At 42.7% G+C, this 19,576-nt stretch overlaps 1 protein-coding gene across 1 annotated transcript in view; it reads left to right on the top strand.

Moving 5' to 3' along the window:
• ANK3 (ankyrin 3) overlaps positions 1-19,576 on the top strand; it is a 322,709-nt gene that overhangs the window by 176,652 nt on the left and 126,481 nt on the right. The window contains exons 10-17 of the mRNA XM_007458433.1: positions 154-351; positions 2,195-2,293; positions 4,807-4,905; positions 7,542-7,640; positions 10,716-10,913; positions 12,489-12,587; positions 12,875-12,973; positions 19,406-19,576. The exon at positions 19,406-19,576 is cut by the window's right edge and continues 13 nt beyond it. Of these exons, the coding sequence (XP_007458495.1) occupies positions 154-351; positions 2,195-2,293; positions 4,807-4,905; positions 7,542-7,640; positions 10,716-10,913; positions 12,489-12,587; positions 12,875-12,973; positions 19,406-19,576 (1,062 nt within the window). The remainder of the gene's footprint in view (positions 1-153; positions 352-2,194; positions 2,294-4,806; positions 4,906-7,541; positions 7,641-10,715; positions 10,914-12,488; positions 12,588-12,874; positions 12,974-19,405) is intronic.

Here is a 19,576-nt window from a genome sequence, read left to right on the forward strand (position 1 = left end):
AAAAAAAAAAAAAGAGAGAGAGAGAGAGAAAAGGTATATTTCCGTGTGCAAATCTGGGGTTTTCATCTGTTCACATGTGTACTGTATTTTATGTTGGGCACATTCGCATCTGAAAGGTAAAACAACAAACTCTGCTTGTCTTCTGTGTTCCAGAATGGATTGTCTCCACTGCACATGGCTACACAGGGGGATCATTTAAACTGCGTCCAACTTCTCCTCCAGCATAACGTGCCTGTGGACGACGTCACCAATGACTACCTGACTGCGCTGCACGTGGCTGCCCACTGTGGCCATTACAAAGTCGCCAAGGTTCTCTTGGACAAGAAGGCTAACCCCAACGCCAAAGCCCTGGTGAGGAGTCCAGCCTGTGTTGTCTTGCTGACCACATGCTACCCCTGCGTGTAAAGGGATTCCTTTTCAGGAGGTGAAAATGGAAGGTCTAGTTAAGTAAAGTGTACTTCTTGTCAACCTTCAACTGGCCTTCTGGAAAATCTGTAAACCCTTCTATTTCCAACATAAGCAAGACTGGTGAGGCTAAATCATTAACTTCTTTATGGTCACACTCATGATTCTCTTACATAAATAAACCCAAAGACTGTACAAGTACAAAAGGACTGGGCTGGTCAGCTTATCTTCTGGTAGGTAAAGTGATAACTGTGAATTAAAAGTTTTTTGTGAGATCTGAAAATACGAGGCAAAATGATCAGAAAACTTCATCTTAAATATGAAAGGTCTAGGAATTTGTGAGCAGAAATTCGATGTGAGGATGTTAACCATGTAAGGTAATGAAATATCACCTGTCATTGTTTCCTCAAGTTGCGAATCAAAAATTTGGTCTAGTTTGTACTTAACTCCTAGAATGCCGTGCTGCTTTAACCTTGAGCTTTGCTATATAGTTTGGTTTTCACAAGGAGATGGTGTTTGTTGTCTTTAGAAAAATAAATGGTCCCAAGTTAGTAAGCTGTTTAAATTTAGTTCAGAAGAAGCACTCATGTTTAGGAAAAAAATATGTCACCAAGTGCTAGGGAAAACGTGTGCGTTTACTAGCAGTTTTGCAGTAAAGGCTGTCATCTGATCAACCATTTTAGGAAGGGTCTCTGTTCCCTTGCGGCTCATATGGTCACCTCTGGCACTCTGTGGGCCCTGAGATTCGGAGTGGGCAGTAACGAATGGGGAGAGAGGAGCCCTCCAGACCCCAGGCAGCTCCATCACCATCGTAATTCTAAATGCTTTTCCTGGAGCAGCATTTTAAGAGCTGTTGACTGGCCCAAGATATCAAGCATATCTTTGAATTCTGAGAAGCGAGGAAAAGAAATGAGCAGTCATGACTTATTTTTCCACACAAGAAGAAAAGCCTTACAACAGGGTGTGGGCTCTCATCCTCATTTTCCTCTGACTGAAGATTTCACAACGTTAGGAGGTTCTGGAGGTTGTGGGCAGTCACCCCCGGATGGACTATGGTCTGGTAAATGGTTTCAAAACCTCCACAGAAGCACTCGCGGTGACTTTGACCTAAACTTGCGTGGTGGGCCCTGATATTCTGCAGTTCTCTGTGGCGACCAAAATATGCTCCATGGTCTCTCTCACTTAGCGGGCAGTACAGTTTGGTAAGTAATTTGTTTAAAAAGCAGGTTCTTTTACTAGATTAAATATTAAACCAAATGATCCAACTAATGTTGGGTTGTTTAACTTTCTGCTTCCTCGGAGTAAGCACCTACTTGAATCTTAAAGCTTGGAAGAAATAAAAACATTTCAGACCAGGTCTTGAAGTTGTTTTTAAATGCAGCAGAGAAGTCACAATGGGCAGTGGTGAAGTTTTGGCTGTGAGGACCAATTTTGGCCGAGATGTTTTTAGTCTGTCTTTGAAATGAGGTAGAGGAGGGACATATTTGGAAAATAAATTCCAGAATAAAATAGTCTAAGAAGACGCATGACCATTTTGCCTTAACTACCAGGAGATTATGACAAAAATTTGCTTCCTGTTCGCGATTAGCAGGGCACCTTGGGTTCCTGAGGGCAGGTAGACTACCTGTTCTTCCAGAAGAGAATCTGTATTCGGTTTAACCCCTCGTTGTTGCCGCTCATTTCCAAATCTTTACACAATATCACTTTTGCAAAAATATTTTACCATACACAGTGGAAGTAGATCTCAACGGAACGTAATCCAATAGGTCTGTGTCTTTTTCCCTTGCAGAATGGCTTTACCCCTCTCCATATTGCCTGCAAGAAGAATCGAATTAAAGTAATGGAACTCCTTCTGAAACATGGTGCATCCATCCAAGCTGTAACCGAGGTGAGAAGAGGAGGATTTCTGGGGTTCCCCATGTATAGCCTCAGCAGGCAGAGGCCCAGTGCCCTCCCTGACGACCAGCTAGTTTTGCTGTGTGTGGGTGTCATACTACTTTCTGGACCCTTCACCCAAGGGGCTGCCAGTCCTTAGGAGAGCAGACAAGAGTGGGAGGAGTGTGCAAATACACCACCATGACGAGAAGCATAACCCAAACACGTGTGTCGTGCTCAAGGCAGGCGGGGGGATGGGGGCGTGCCATCACTCCAAGCATAATTTACATGAAATCCATTCATGCACTGCTCCTCAAATCCTGTAATGCAGTGCTTAGGGGTGGTTTTGCCCGCTACGAGGCATTTGGCCATGTCTGGAAGAATTTCTAGTTGTCACAACTGGATGGTGCTACTGGCATCTAGTGGACAGAGGCCAGAGATGCTACTAAACATTCTGCAGTGTACAGCCCAGCCTCCAACAACAAAGAACTATCTGGCTCAAAATGTCACGTGTGCCACGGTTGAGAACCCCTGCACAACATAACCTCTGCATACTGATGAAGTGAGGATTGCTCTCAGGAAAAACTCAGAATTAACGAAACCCAGAGTTGCTGAAGTTAGTAAAAGGGCAGCTCTCGGTTTCCTTCATACAGACTGACATAGAACTCAGAGAAGTGATTTATCGGGATCAGGGCTGAGCCTGCACCACGCAAACCAAGCCTGGCATCCACTTCCCTAGGCTGCACTCCCTTTTGTTCACTCCATATCTCTACACCCTCCATGCGTCACGCCCCTCCCTTTCCAGGCTAGTCCTGTATGTCTTTCAGGACCAGATCTGGGGCTGCCTTCTCCGGGAATCCTCCCCTAACCCTTGGCCTGGGCCAGGAGCTCCTCCTTGGGACCATTGCCACATCCTGTGCATTTTTCCGTCAAAGCTCTTGTGCAGCTGGCTTACTTATGACCCAGCCACTCCCCTCCACCCCGCCCCAAAACTGCAGGCTCCACCAAGGCAGGCCAGAATCTTACTGGTCTTAATATACCCGCAACACAGTAGTTGCCATAGTAGGTCATTCAGTAAAGTTTTGTTGAATGCAGCCATGAAGACTCTAGGATTTGAAGCTAACGTGAAAACTCAGGTCTAGTCCAGTCATTGTTGCTTTGCCTCAGTTTCTCATCTGCAAATGAATTATTTGCCTTGATTTCTAACACTTACAACTTCGAAATACTAAATGATAGAAAATATTAATACCGGTTCGCTCTTTTCTGAGTCTTTTGGCTTTATGGTAGGCATCCAGTTATTTTCATTATAAAATAGTAAGTTTATTCTCAGTGCGTGGCAGCCCTTTTTAAAGATCAAACTGGGCTCTGAAATAAAAGATTTTTCACTGGCGTCTGAATAAGTGTCCAGAGATGCCAGCCTGTGATGAGAAGCTGCCACTGCCAGCCCTGTACTCCCTCGGAAAGGCGGCGCAGACCACGTCCTCACAACTCCCCCTGCTGATGGGAAAAGGTGCCGAATTATAACAAAATTTTCCTTCCCCGTTTTCCTCAGTTCCCACTGTTTGAAGTCTGGGCAACCAAAATTCTACCTCTTCTGTTTTCTATCTTTCTTTCATTGTACAGAATTCCTTTAACATATTTTTTGACATTACTCAAATTTCTGTTGAAATTAGTTGTCTCCTTCTCTCTCAGCTTTATCTAGCCATATTATGTATTTTTTTCCAAATTATGATGTTCATGGTATAAGTGGGACTAAATTCTGAAAATTTGAAAATGGAATCATTTTATGCAAGAAGCACCAGTGGTTGTGGGTGTGTGTGTGAGGGGGACTTGGAAGCACACATGAAAATTAAGGTCTAGTCTAGTGACCATTGTTCTATTTGCCTTAATTATATCACCTTGATTTATAATATGCAGAAAGATAAAAATTTAAATGATTGGGACAGTTAATGCTGATCTGCTCATTTCTTAGAGGGATAGCTTTGTGTTTCCACCCTGCTCTTTCACTGTAATATAATCAGTGATTCTGAGAGCATGGGAGTCCTTATTAAAAGGCCAGAATAGGATCTGAAATAAAAGTTGAATTTTTGCTATTGTGTATGTAATCACACAAGTGTCCCCCCTCCACACACAGACACACACACACACACACACACACACACACACACACACACAGAGAGTCATATGGATAAGGAAGGCTTAGTAGCAAAGGGAAAAAACCTTCAAGGTATTTCTCTAAATATTTTTTATAGAGCTATATAAAATGTGTGAAATAAATCTTTCTTCTTTAATGGTTGTGACGTAGGCCTTTCATAATCACGGAACGTGCTTTAGAGACATGATGAATATTGATACGTTTGCCTTATAAAATCTATGATGTAATGGTGATGTCTTGATGTTTTCTGATCTGATCAATAAATTGGTTATCTTAGCCTGGATGGATGGATGGCAGGTAGGCGGGCGGGCAGGCAGACAAACCCTTTTTAAAATAAGCCAACAAACTGACATCTCCCTCTTTCTCCCCAGTCGGGCCTTACCCCAATCCATGTTGCTGCCTTCATGGGACATGTAAATATCGTGTCACAACTAATGCATCATGGAGCCTCACCAAATACCACCAACGTGGTAAGTATCCTTTGAACAAAGTAGGTCTAATTGTGAGCATTTATGAAACTGGAAACAATTGCTCTCAATCTACTTATTTTTGTTATAGGTAAATTAATTCCCATTTAACTTGAGTACTTAAAAAAAGGGCAAAATTTTGAAAATACCTGTGGTTTCCTTTATTTCAAAGGCAAGATCCATTCGATCACTAGCTGGTCACAAATTGCTAAGACTTAGGGACTGTGTATATTACTACTGAATACTATGCTTTAAAAAATAAAGTTTTGTGGACAGGGAGAGTTTTGTTTCAACAGAAGCATTATGTTGCATGCATGATGGACCTAGAGATTATCATACTAAGCAGAGTAAGTCAGAAAGAGAAAGAAAAATGCCGTATGATATCGCTTATATGTGGAATCTAAAATGTGACACAAATGGACTTATCTACAAAACAGAAACAGACTCACAGACATAGAGAACAAACTTGGGGTTGCCAAGCGGGAGTGGGTTGGGGGAGGAATGGATTGGGAGTTTGGGATTAGCGGATGCTAACTAGTATATAGAGGATGGATAAACAACCAGGTCTTACTGTGTAGCACAGGGAACTATATTCAATATCCTGTGATAAACCATAATGGAAAAGAATATGAAAATGAATGTATATGTATAACTGAGTCACTTGGCTATATAGCAGAAATTAACACAACATTGTAAATCAACTACACTTGAATAAAATTTTTTTAAAAAATAAGTGTTGCATGTTGAGAAGGTGGTTCCAACACTCTCCTTATTGTGATTTCAAGTAACTTCAAAGTAATTTCTCTTCAGCATGCTCAACAGTGTTATCGCAAACCCATGGAACTCAGTTCATTATTGGATGTTGTTGTTTTCTCACCCTAAGCATTGCTCTGCAGAACCATGAGACTCACTTCATAGTAAATGTCAGAGGAGTAACTTATCACCCTCGATCTGCATGTGGCCTCTGACACTGTTTTACGAAATTGTAAGTTTAGCAGCATAACAATCTTAGCACCCCAGACCACAAGCATAAGAACACTGGTTGGACTCATGAGCACCAAAGAAGTAAAAATAAAACGAGGAACATTCTGGCACAGAAAGGGCAAACCATAAGGTCCTGCGTCCTCACCCTGAAGGTAGGCCCCCGAAAGTCTCTGTGTCTTCCAGCAGCTTGAGTCAGCACATCCACGTCAGACCAGCTCTCAGCTGAAATGCAGTCTTTCCTGGTACTAACGCCAGGAGAGAAGGTTTTCCTTTACAAAGAGAACACTGGGTAACATGGTCACCTACATCCTCAGCACCTTTCCAGGAAACATAGCAACAAGTTTTGTGTGAACTGTATCTCTGCATATCCTTCCATGGAGGTGGATGTCCTATAAAGCAAAGCAGTATCTATAAAAAGTAATTTAAAGGTGGGCACTGGGACTTCCCTGATGGCGCAGTGGTTAAGAATCCGCCTGCCAATGCAGGGGACATGGGTTCGAGCCCTGGTCCGGGAAGAGCCCACATGCCGCAGAGCAGCTAAGCCTGTGCGCCACAACTACTGAGCCTGTGCTCTAGAGCCCATGAGCCACGACAACTGAAACCCACACATCACAGCTACGGAAGCCCGCGTGCCTAGAGCCCGTGCTCCACAACGAGAAGCCACCGCAGTGAGAAGCCCGCGCACTGCAACAAAGAGTAGCCCCTGCTCGCCACACCTAGAGAAAGCCTGTGCACAGCAACGAAGACCCAACGCAGCCAAAAATAAATAAATAAATGTATAATTTTAAAATAAAAAGTAAAGGTGGGCATCACTTGTGTGGGGGAGAATATATTTGATTTTTATTACTTTTTACATTTCAATCCATATGTGTTTTCTATGTTGTTTTCCTTTTTTTATTATTAAATAAATGAAAAGATCATCTGAATTAAAGTCCGTTTGGTGAAAAGCAGCAGAGGCGGGGGAAGTCCAGTGGCAAAGAAAATAACCCCTTGGGATAATGCCCAAAAGGATAATGACCTGTTGAGATAAAGTAGGAAACGCAAACCAAGGGCAAGCCAAGTCTGGCCCTCGGGTGTGTTTTGTGTTGCCTGTGCAGCATTTTTGGTTTTCTTTTGTTTTGAACTCTGATTTTTTGACCAGCATTCAAGAAATATACACAAATATCCAGACTGCCGCTGTGTTTGAAAAATAGGAAGGTATGGCATGATACAGCTGGCATCCCAAAGAGTACTGAAGGAGCCTGCTGACGCCAGCTAGCAGCGCCTCCCCCAGCCAGGATAAGGCCTGGCCTGTCTCCAGGAGCAGTCCCCCATCTGCCCTCTTCACTCGCCTACCCTCCTGCTTGGCCCCATAGCATTTGCCTTTGAACCCCCAGTGAGGCTACACTGTAGATTATTGAGCATGGCTTCTGATCCTGCCGTGCGCTCTGGGCTTACACTGATGTCTTCCATCATGGACCAGGTTCCTGGGAAATTCTTGTGTATTTGATTTCCTATCTTTCCTATTTTCAATAAGGAAGTGCTTGGAACTACTTTTTATTTAAAAAAAAAAAAAACAACCCTCCATCATCAACTTTATGCAAAGCAAATAGGCCAGTCTTCTTTAGAGCTGCCGTTAAGTTACCTTAAGTTACCTAACGGCTCCTGTTCCCCAGAGAGGAGAAACAGCGCTGCACATGGCAGCTCGGTCCGGCCAGGCCGAAGTCGTGCGGTATCTGGTGCAAGACGGCGCTCAGGTAGAAGCTAAAGCTAAGGTATGTGCCGAGCGTGGAAGTGTTTGCGGCCGAGAGAAGAAATGATTTTAATAAAACCTTTCAACATAGGCATGCTTTCTTCCAGGATCACTCTTTTAAAGTAATGAACCACCACCAATGACAAAAGTCTCTACCCAAGGGATGTTGAAAACATCCCTTCCCTGTATGTGTATCTACTCAATTATTTAACAAAATGAAATAGAACAAGAGCTTTGTGTCCTTGGCACATTGCTCGTCCCTAATGGCTTAGGAAACAAACCTAGAATTGGCCCACAGTTGTTTGCACTCTATGGAGAAGGGCTCATGCACAAAGCTTCTAAAACAAGCACAGTTTGGAAGCATAATTGAGTTCTTTTGGTTGACCTAGATGTCAGCTGTCAGAGCCACAAAAGGAAAAAGAGAGTTTGAACTTTTTCTCTGCAAGTTGTGAAACCATAAACCCTGAGACTCGGTCAGAGTTGTTCATGGAACATAGAATATAGAAGAACATCAGGGATGAGTTCGTTTGTTTGTTTGTTTGTTTTGGGCCGCACGTTGCGGCATGTGGGATCTTAGTGCCCAGACCAGGGATCGAACCCACGCTCCCTGCATTGGAAGGTGGAGCCTTAACCGCTAGACAGCTGGGGAAGTCCAAGGGCTGAGTCTGAATGCGTCATTCTCTGCCTGGCATTTACCCTCCAGGAGAAACTCACTATCTGTCCCTGTCTTGATGGTAGTTGGTCTGGTTATCAAAATGGCAGTTTAAAATTTGTTGTTTGTTTATTTATTGATGTTTAGCTTTTTTTTTAATGATTTTTTTCAGTGCATGAATAAACTATAATTTACCAATTTTTTTTAAAAAATGGCAGTTTAGGTCAAGAATCGTAAATAGATATGTTAATACCGCAACCATTTAATTTTAGCCCTTCAATATACAAATGTACATTTATTTGTCATTTAATTACATACTTTGTAGTTTCTAGTTTAGGATTAAATGAACAGAAAACTGAGGCATTTGCAGAGCAGTTTGACTACAGGATATTTCTCAACTTTTATAATTTTCCCCCAGTCTATTCAGCTCTCCTACCCATACGTAGTTTGACCATAGTTGTTTTTTGGTTTTTTTTGTCTTTTTTTTCTTTTTTGGCTGTGTGGCATTCAGAACTTCCCCAACCAGGGATTGAACTTGTGCCCCCTGCATTGGAAGCATGGAGTCTTAACCACTGGACTACCAGGGAAGTCCCATAGTTGTTTTATTTGGTTTTTTGGTTTTTGCGGTACGCGGGCCTCTCACTGCTGTGGCCTCTCCCGTTGCGGAGCACAGGCTCCGGACGCGCAGGCTCAGCGGCCATGGCTCACGGGCCCAGCCGCTCCGCGGCATGTGGGATCCTCCCGGACCGGGGCACGAACCCGTGTACCCCTGCATCGGCAGGCGGACTCTCAACCACTGCGCCACCAGGGAAGCCCCCATAGAAGTTGGTTTTTAATCAATGTCTACCGAGGCTCTCCAAGGCTTTTAACTTAGTGTTCTTAAAGCCTTTCCTTTCGTACTCATATTTTACCTGTTAACATATTATGTCATTATATAATTAGTGTAAACATAGTACAAACTAGAAAAGTACTAGTATGAACACACTAGCGTGGGAACAAACACAACTAGGTCTTTGTAAACATAAAATCCACAGGTGGGTACAAAGGTAGTGGCAACATTCTAGTCAGCAGACTATAAACCTTAAGTGTCCAGTGTATCGTGGTGCCAGCTGGTAGATTTTACAGAGGACCTAGAAACAAAGCTCCGCAAACGTTTTCTGTAAAGGGCCTGATCATCAATATTTTAGGCTTCACAGGGTACTGTCTTTGTCCACAAACTCTCAACTCTGTCGTTACAGAGTGATAATAGCAATAGTACATAATTTAATACATGAGCAAATGGACATGACTGTGTTCCAATAAAACTTTATTTAAAAACACAGGTGGCAGCTGGATTTTGCCCCTGGATTTTACTGTTCTGACCCCTGATCTAGAGGATGTTGGTTAATCAGTTAAGCAGATTGGTTAAGAGAGGCTGTACTCTACCTTGACAAGAAACCTCACATTTTTGAGTGTTGTTACATATGAAGCCTTTCGCCTAGGGTTTCACCCAGGGTTTCACCCACAAGCTGAAATTGACCATAAGATGTATAGTTATCTCATTAAAGAGATAGTATGTATCATTGTTAAGAGCCTGACTTCCATAGCCAGTGGCATCTCCCCTAACTTCTCACACTTCCTACTAGTTACATAGACCCTCTTGCTTTGATCTTGACTGTCATCTTACTTACCTTTGCACAGCAGTGCCCCGTGCTCCAGCCTCTTCTCTCTACTTGCCCTACATAAAGTATTTACCTGGACTTTTTCACATCCCCGTAGGGGATTTCTCTCCAGAGGGCATCTTTGGGCAAACAAGGAAAAGATACCCCTCCAACGTGGGGATAAGGCCCTCAGGGTGAAGGACTTAGGAGTGCCTTGTGTCCTTGGGTGAACTGTAATAAGGTGCCTTCCACTCCAGGCAGATGCAACCTGGATGACAGCTCGGCAAGCAGAGGATGGGCTGGCTGTCAGCCCCCATCTTAATTGGGAACCTTCCTCAACCATCCTACACTGCCCTCTCCCCTCCTCCCACTTTTGACTGTGGGAAGGCAGCACCGATAAAATAATTCATTACATATGAGTACATGAGAACTGATGGAGGTATAATATCCCTCCCAGGTATTTCCGTTTTCCCAGGATACATTCCCTTATCTCCCCCAAAAAGGAGTCATCAGAGGTTTAAAAATTGCTAAAGTATAGCAGGAGGGAATGGGGATAATTTCTAGATAGAGCTGCCTTTCACAATTCTCACGCTAATAGGTTACTCAGAGGGTGTTTAAAGTGCTTAGATCTGCCATCCCCACCTTTCTGAAACTTAAAGAAAAATATAAATGAGGTTCTTTTTAGTATTGAATCGAAGAGTTGAATGTAGCCTCTGATGCCAAGCAGTGAAGTTTCCTGTATTTTTCACAGTGGCATCATTGTTTTCTCAGCTCATCAGCCCTGAATTTTTACCTTGTCCCATAGGATGACCAAACCCCACTCCACATTTCTGCACGATTGGGGAAAGCAGATATAGTACAACAGCTGTTACAGCAAGGAGCATCTCCAAATGCAGCCACGACTTCTGGGTACACCCCACTCCACCTTGCAGCCCGAGAGGGGCATGAGGACGTAGCCGCCTTCCTTTTGGATCATGGCGCATCTTTATCTATAACAACAAAGGTATGAAAGCCAGTCTTAGAATCCTGCTGTGTCCCCCAAAAAACATTCTCTTTACAGTTTCCTGCATGGTAATAGGTACAAAAGCTGTACAACAGCAACTATACTTGGACCCCAGGATTAACATGGCCAGCAAAGCCCTGGGGTGGGGCAGGGTGATTTGGTGTGTGTGTATATCTTACATTTCTCAGTACATCATCTTCTAATGAAACCTTATTGATATCTGGAGTCAGATATTTCTTGCAAGTTATTTGATAGATTTAAAGGGTGCTTTAAAAACACAGCCACAGATTTCTGTTGCTGAGGCCAGGTATACAAACCACATTATCAAAGCTCAGTTGGTTAATGCTTTTATAATACTTTCAAAGCAGGAGGTGTATTTTTCTTGGTTTGTTGTCGCTGCTTTTTTTGTTGTTTTCTTTTCCGATTTATAGGTTTTGTTTTTGTTTTTATCTCAGCTCTGATGCCTTACGGTAATAACCCACCACACAGTTGCTTTTCAAGTGCAGAATGCAAAATTTAGAGCTCATTTTTCTCTGATCCTACATAAGCTAGCAAGTGTGATAGCAAGATGAATTGGCCCATGGCATGTCTTAGAAAGCTAGAAATTGGTGTTACACCCTTTTTTAGATGCAGAGAAGAAGCATTAATGTGTAATCAATGCAGAAGATAATTACAGTGATTACAAATACTTGGAAAACTATCGAACAAATGATGACTTTCTCAAAATTCACCCCCTGTGATTCTTCAGGCTCTTCAGTAGATATGCAAGTTCCTAGATCTCATTTAACATGTGAAACAGAGGAATGGGCGATGGGGTTTTGAGTGTCCCGGCCTTTCCACCATACGAGCTGCCCACTTACTCTAACTGGCTATGGTCCCATGGGGTCAAATATGTTGACGACCCTCTAATCCCTGCCTCGTGCTTGGGGCCCTAGCTGTGCCTGGTGACTGACCGGTTGATACCCAGATCCTTGTAAGAGTTGGAAGCAAGAAGAACTCAACTCTCAGTATCCAACTCTCGCCTATTTATTGAGTTAGAACCCTGTGTTATTGTTCAGTTCACCTGTGGTGGCTGAAGTGTGAGAATCTCTGACTCCTACCCCTAAGGACCGGGTCGTACACACAGACGTGTGTATATGTGTGGCAGTAAAGAAAGGGGAAGAGAAAGGCTCCAGTCTGGTGATGTGGGAGGTTATGGGAGGTCCAGACTTGTCCTAGATTTTTCCAAGCCCTCCAAATCCAAATTGGGCCTGGACCCTATAACCTGTTCTTCCCACAATGTGAAATCCCCAGATGGCCCTAGAATAAGCCCAGATCCAGCTTTCCAGCTTCATCCTTGTCAGATACCTGACTAGCCCCAGGATTAGTGTCTCATGGCCGAGCCAACAGAAAGAGAAAGATTAAATCTGCTGCTCATCTGTGTTGAAAAGGGGACTCTTGAACTGTTATCTACCAGTCTTGGTCCTTAAGTACAGGCTTAACTGCTCTTCACCATTAGAATAATGCCTCAGTTCTAGAAAAGTGATGCCTTTGTATCGTTTCTATTATTCATTATTTTTATGTTTATCTTTTCAGAAAGGATTTACTCCCCTTCATGTGGCAGCAAAATATGGGAAGCTTGAAGTAGCCAGTCTCCTGCTACAGAAAAGTGCATCTCCAGATGCTGCTGGGAAGGTATGGGGTCATCGGCCAACTTGTAACAGGCCACTCCCATGATAACAAAAAACAAGCACTTGCTAACATTCACCAACAGCCACCTAAATTATAACTAATCCATATTTAAGTCTCATAGGATGAAGATGACTGCAGAAATAGGAGGTGAAAGCTGGGGTCCAAGTGTTGTGGAAACTGGAATGTAAACTGCCCTGTGTGTTGTATCCAATCTAATCCCATCTCCTAAATGTAGGCCTCTGACATTAAGGCACTTTGACACTGGTTGTTGTTTCTGCACGTGTTTTCAGAGCGGGCTAACTCCACTGCATGTAGCTGCACATTACGATAATCAGAAAGTGGCCCTTCTGCTTCTGGACCAAGGAGCCTCACCCCACGCGGCTGCAAAGGTACCTGTAATGTGACAGCATGAGGAGACTGACGGGCAGTCTCTATACGTATATTTACTTTGGCTTCATCTGTATCACCCTCCTAGTTTAGGCATCGCTTAAAGATCATGGAAATATAAGTGCCTTAGGAAATCTGCGCCTTCAGCTGTTTAGTCAACTCCTGTGGTAGATGCTCAATAAATATTTACTTGTCCATTGATATTCCTTGAAAATCCAGGATGTCCTGGAGCCTGAGGAAAATCCAGGAAAAAAAGTTGAAGTCCTCTTTAGCCAGACTAAAAACATAAGAACAGCCAGAGGGAGTAAGAAAGTTCTCATTTGTCAAAGTTATAAAATATGTGTTACATTTTCCGGGCCATAAAACATTGCCTTCAAGCGGTTTATGTGTGCTTAATAAAATAAGTTGAGAGGTTTTGCTCATGTGTTGTTATTATTGCTAAGGAGAATCTTTATTCTTTTTTGTAAATTTATTTTATTGAAATATAGTTGATTTACAATGTTGTGTTAATTTCTGCTGCATAGCAAAGTGAATCAGTTATACAGATATGTACATTCCTTTTCATATTCTTTTCTATTATGGTTCATCACAGCATACAGACTGTAGTTCCCTGTGCTATACAGTAGGAGAATCTTTATTCTTATTGTTAAGTCTTTTTTTTTTTTTGCGGTACACGGGCCTCTCACTGTTGTGGCCTCTCCCATTGCGGAGCACAAGCTCCGGACGCGCAGGCTCAGCGGCCATGGCTCACGGGCCCAGCCACTCCACAGCATGTGGGATCTTCCCAGACCGGGGCACGAACCCGTGTCCCCTGCATCGGCAGGTGAACTCTCAACCACTGCACCACCAGGGAAGCCCCGTTAGGTCATTTTTGACCAGTAGATAACAGATTTCTCAGAAAAGAGATATTAAGAGTGAATGGCTTTCTTATGACTCTGGTATTCTGACTTGAGAAGCAAATCATAAAGAGTTTATTTAAAGATAGGTTAGCATAGTGCTGTTGGTTTAATGAGTTCGCTGTTGTTGAGCAGGTACCTATGATCAGAGAACACCGGAATGATACAGAGCACAGTTTAAATGCTATCCCATTCTTTTCCTAAGTACTGTTGGTTGAAGGAACTTTTAGCATCCCTCTGGCTTTTTATATTTGTTTAGCTCTTCCATTTGGGGGCAGCTATAGTGTTCTCCTTTAAACTTGGTGTTTAGATCAAATCTCTTGTACACACAAATCAAACAATTTGGGCTATTCTAAATTACTTTGGATACTTTCAGAGATAAAGTTTTCAGGTACTTTCTCCATTTAGAGAGTATGTGATCTTTGAAAGTTATTTCTCTTCAGAACCTTTTTTCCTGTATTTCTCAATCATCTCCTGCCCCATCGTCTTCAGGATTGTACCCAGTGAAATCTACAATTCAAAATCAAGCCCCCACACTTGCTTTTTATCTAAGAGCAGCTTTTTCCCATAATTTCTAGCCCTGACATCCTTTCTATCATAAAGCCATTCCTTGACTTTTGAAAAAACTTTATTTAAAAAAAAAACGTGACTAGCAGCATTATTCACAATAGCCAAAGTGTAGAAGCAACCCACGTGTCCATGGAAGCATGAATGGATAAACCAAATGTAGTCTATACATGCAGTGGAATATTATTCGGTCTTAAGAAGGAAGGGAATTCTGACGCATGCTACGACATGAATGAACCTCAGAGGTACTGTGCTGAGTGAAATAAGCCAGGCGTATCAAAGGACAAATACTGTATGATTTCATGTGAAGACACAATGTAGAATGCTGGTTGCCAGGGGCTGAGGGAGGGAAAGAATGGGGAGTTAGTGTTGAATGGGTAGAGTTTCAGTTTAGAGATGGATGGTGGTAATGAACAGAGAACATTGTGAATGTACGTCATGCCATTGACTGTACACTGAAATGGTAAGTTTTATGTAACGTATATTTGACCACAAGTTTTACAATGAGAAAAATTTACAACGAAATTTAATAGTTGTCCATCTCATTTGTTTATTTTCATATCCCTTTAAGCCTGGGCCACTTTTCTTATGTTATAAATACCCTCAGGCTCATGGCAGGCAACCAGTAAATAATTAATCAGTGAACTATTCATTCCTCACGTGAGAGTAATAATTTTGTCATAACTAGTGCTAAGTAGTTTAGAATTGACAAAAGTCATAAATAAGTGAAACAAAATGAGTCCAGTCCACCTTTTCATCCACAAATAACTCTGAAAAAGGCCAATAGTTGATATATTTGTAGTTGATTTTCAGCTTCGTATTTGTCCAACAAGACTTCGCGGTTCCCTATCTGCAAAACAGCTGTGACAAAGAGTCGAAAAGCAGTTCTTTAACAGCCCTTTAGCCTTCAGCATATCTTTTACAGTCAATTGAACACAGGCTTTTCTAAGAGGACATTCATTCTCATTCCCATAGTGCAGTTACCTCCGTAAGAGTCTCTGTATGCCACATCTGACACATGTCCAACCATCCCCACTTTCTGAGGCCGTGGTCCTGGTCAGGAGCTTTTTCTAGTCTTTGATCCTGAGCAAAGCCAGTTCTATCAGTTAGGGTTTGGTTCACCTGGTAGAAAAAAGACCTAGCTACGGTGGATTAAACTGACGAGGTTCTATTTTCTCTCTTGTCATAAGCAGTCTGGAGGTAGGCAGGTGGTGTTGCTGGTTCAGTGTTTCCAGAGTGCTAAAGAAAATTTCCTGTGATTTTTTTGGGTCTTTCTTCCAGCTCTTGTTACTCAGGCTGCCAGGTAGTAAAGAAAGTCAGACACGGGTAGCCCACAGGGGCAGCTCTTACTGTTCAGGCCGGCCCCCTTGGGGGGGCCTGTCACGTATAGGTAGGATGGGTCTTCATAGGGACTAAACTTTTTTAAACAAAATTAAATTTGTTTTGTCATTTTTTTCTGATTTCTTGAAACTGAATAGGACATCGCAAAAGAGGAGCAGTGGGTTGGAAGAAGGTAGAGGAGTAATATTTGAAAAGCAGACGGATAAATGTGCCCTCATAGCGTGGTAGTAAGTACCCTAATCACCAGTAGGATGGACTGAGAAAACACAACATTAAAAAAATAAAGAAAGAAGAAGAAGAAAGAAAGTCAGACAGCAGGGCATTGCCAGAAGCTCCACCCAGCCATTTCTCCTTACATCTCATTGGCCACTTCTTTCTGCAAGGGAAGCTGGGAAATGTAGTTTTCAGCAGGGCACAACACCAAAGGTTCTTTTATTAAGGAAGGAAGGAGAATGGATATAGGGTAGGCAAATAACCTTCTTTCCTCTAGGGAGGCTACAGCATTTCTGAATTCAGGTAGTGGTGAGAAAGGAGGGACAGAAACTCAACAGAGCTAAGCATGCATATGGATATGACAGACAGCCGTGCTTTCCATGCTACCTCTTCCTCATTCACATCCTTTCTTCTTGGAGTACGTGATGCTTTCTTGTTGCCCTTTCTTCCCTTTTGTAGAATTGCGGGCATATTTTCTTACCCACATGTGCCCTAGAAACACGATGTGAGTTTAGCTAATGGAAGAGGAAGGAGGGTGCTGAAAAACTAGATGGGCTTCTCTAATCCATTTTAGCCAGATCTGTTTCCTGAGGCAGGACACTGTGCTGGAAAGAGGATTGGCTTGAGTTCAGGAGTAACCTGGACACAGGTTGTGGAAGGGTTAGTGAGCCTTAACTTACTATTAGTCAGATTTCTCTTTCATAAGCTGTACAGTATATCTGTTGGCATGGATCAGTAGAGATTGTGAAGGTTTGGGGGGAAAATATAAAGTACAGTGTAAATATATTACTTTTAATCATTTAAAATTACATCTGCTCTTTTTTTAATCTTGAAATGCAAAAGGACACATGGCGTGCACTTTGTCCTCTACATCAAGAGGAAAAAAGTATTGATTAAGATTATTCTCTAGTTCAGTCTCTCACTATTTTATGTCCCTTCTGATAAATGTATCTGTCTCCTTTAGTATGGCAAGTAAGAATCCTTTAACTTTCTAGAAATTAGAAAGAAGTTAGGAACTTTAGAAAATTTTATTATAGGTCTCAAGATAAACTACTTGTTTATTATTCGAAATATTTCTTAAGTCTTTCTGAGATGAACTAGCCATTCTAAAATAATACCCTAAATTGTTTTTCCCTTGCCTTATACTTTCCTTTGTATCTCAGGTAAGGAGCTCAGAATAAACCCCTCAGTAATAATGAGTAACTCGTCTGGAATTGGCATGCATTATACAGATGTCAGAGCTTCTCTGTTTTTTAAGAGTCAGTGATTTCTTGGTGGAATTAAAAGTAATCAAGAGGATTGTCACATCTCAGAGGATACTGACTTACCTTTAGAGGTTGAGAAGTTACTGACTGATAAGATGCATGATTAGAAGCTTCGTTCTGACTTTATCTTGCCTTTACCACTCTAATTAGTTTGTGTTAAGAGTCTTGACTAATCAGGTTTCCTAGCACTGCTTTGTGAATTTCCTCTTTTATTCAGGGGTGGGAATGGTAGTAAAACCGCTCACCCCCTCCTGTCACTCACTGTAGAGTTGGGCTCAATCCAGAGATCTGCATTAGGCTCTGAAGGCGATCTCTTTAGGGTGTGTCTGAGCAGAGGGCTAAATGCTTCTGAGGTCAGCTGGGGTTTCCAGATGGCAATAGGTCAAAACTAAAAATAGGAGCATAAAATCTACCCTGGCCCATCCTGTTCGGCAGAGGCTGGTTTCAGAAGAGTCTAGAAGTGGCATTTCCACTTTCTTCAGTTGATATCCAGCAACCTTAAATCTTCTAGAATCAAATATAGAAAGAATGTTTGTCAAGGGAGCAATGCTGTCACAGTAGAACATACCACTGACATAAACATGAGGGTTAATTACAGCAGGCTGGTCGACCGGTAGCCCCCCACTGCCCTCTGAGTTGTTTCTGACCCATCCTTATGGCTTGGAAAGATTGTGACTGACCTGTTGCCCAGATTTGGACCATATTCCCAAATCTAAATCCTATTTGTATTTTATAAATTCTAATTATTCTTTTTTCTTTCTATTTTCTTTCTCTAAATCCTCTTGTCTATACCCCCCCCCCAAAAAAATTCTAGTTTTTCATTGGCATTTTTTATGTAATTAGCTTCAGGCCCATGTCAAAATGTAATCTTGGATTCCTCTTAAATGACTGTGAGTCAGGACAGGGTTCCCTAAGGCAGGGGACCTTTTTCCTTAGGACAGAGCACTCCGAGGGCTCCTGAAGCAGCTTATTAACAATTTGTCAAAGGGATTTTGGTTCCTTCCATCTCTGAGCATCAGAAGTCAACCAACAGAAGGATCCCAGAATGTTCTGAAAGCTCTAGTAAGCTTGACTCAGATCTAAGGATTTGCCAGTCATTGCCAGGCTCTAGAGATACAAAGACAAATGTGGCACAATACTTGCCCTTAACAAATCTGCATGTTAGTTATATGAAGAAGACTGCCGCTAAACATCTCCGGGATTTTGACTGGAGTCAGCCAAGTGAGGGGCAGGTGTAAGAGTGGAAGGGGAGGGGCTTCCCTGGTGGCGCAGTGGTTGGGAGTCCGCCTGCCGATGCAGGGGACGCGGGTTCGTGCGCCGGTCCGGGAAGATCCCACACGCGGCGGAGCGGCTGGGCCCGTGAGCCATGGCCGCTGAGCCTGCGCGTCCGGAGCCTGCGCTCCGCAACGGGAGAGGCCACAGCAGTGAGAGGCCCGCGGACCGCAGAAAAAAAAAAAAAAAAAAGAGTGGAAGGGGAGGTGAAACACTTCATGGGGGTGTGACCCTTGAGCTGAGCCTTCAAATGAAAGATGCTGGTCCCAAGGGCATGTTGGAGAAAAGCATTCTTGGTAGAGTAAGGCAAGACAGAAACATGAGCCATATGTTGTTTGGGGACCAGTCTAGCTGAGGCATGACTGGAGTTTCATAAAAGAGGCAATCAGAATGGCAAATGGGAGCAGATTACAGTATCTTGACTACCATGAAAATTAAAAATTTCCACTTGTAAGCAGTAGGCTAGTAAAGGGATTTTAAAGGTTGAATAATGGCTCTGAACCTGCCCCGGTGGTACCATTTGTTTGTTTCCTAGTTGGGTTTCCTCTCATTCCTGATATGTAAGGCAAGTAATTATTGAGCACCTACTAACACAACTACCTGTGCTAGGGAGTGCTACCATCCATTTGTAAAACCACTGGTACTCTTGACTCTTTTGCATTAAACTCTCTATAGTACGTTTTCCCTATTTAGGAATGTGGGAGATATGAGGGCACTATGTTACTAGCACTTCTTGATTTCTCAGTGTTTGCTTACTTGCTGAGGAATTTTTTAAACCATCAAAGAAAATCACTAGAAAGGGAAGCATACTATTTGAAAATGCACTGCACACATTTTTATCTTGTGACTGGGCATGTGACCAAGTGATTTCTGTTGACAGAATGGTTATACACCACTGCACATTGCTGCCAAAAAGAACCAGATGGACATAGCGACAACTCTGCTGGAATATGGTGCTGATGCAAACGCAGTTACCCGGCAAGGAATTGCTTCTGTCCATCTTGCAGCTCAGGAAGGACATGTGGACATGGTGTCACTGCTCCTCAGCAGG

This window comes from Lipotes vexillifer, unplaced genomic scaffold, assembly GCF_000442215.2.
Source record: "Lipotes vexillifer unplaced genomic scaffold, Lipotes_vexillifer_v1.1 scaffold1209, whole genome shotgun sequence".
Lineage (NCBI taxonomy): Eukaryota > Metazoa > Chordata > Mammalia > Artiodactyla > Lipotidae > Lipotes > Lipotes vexillifer.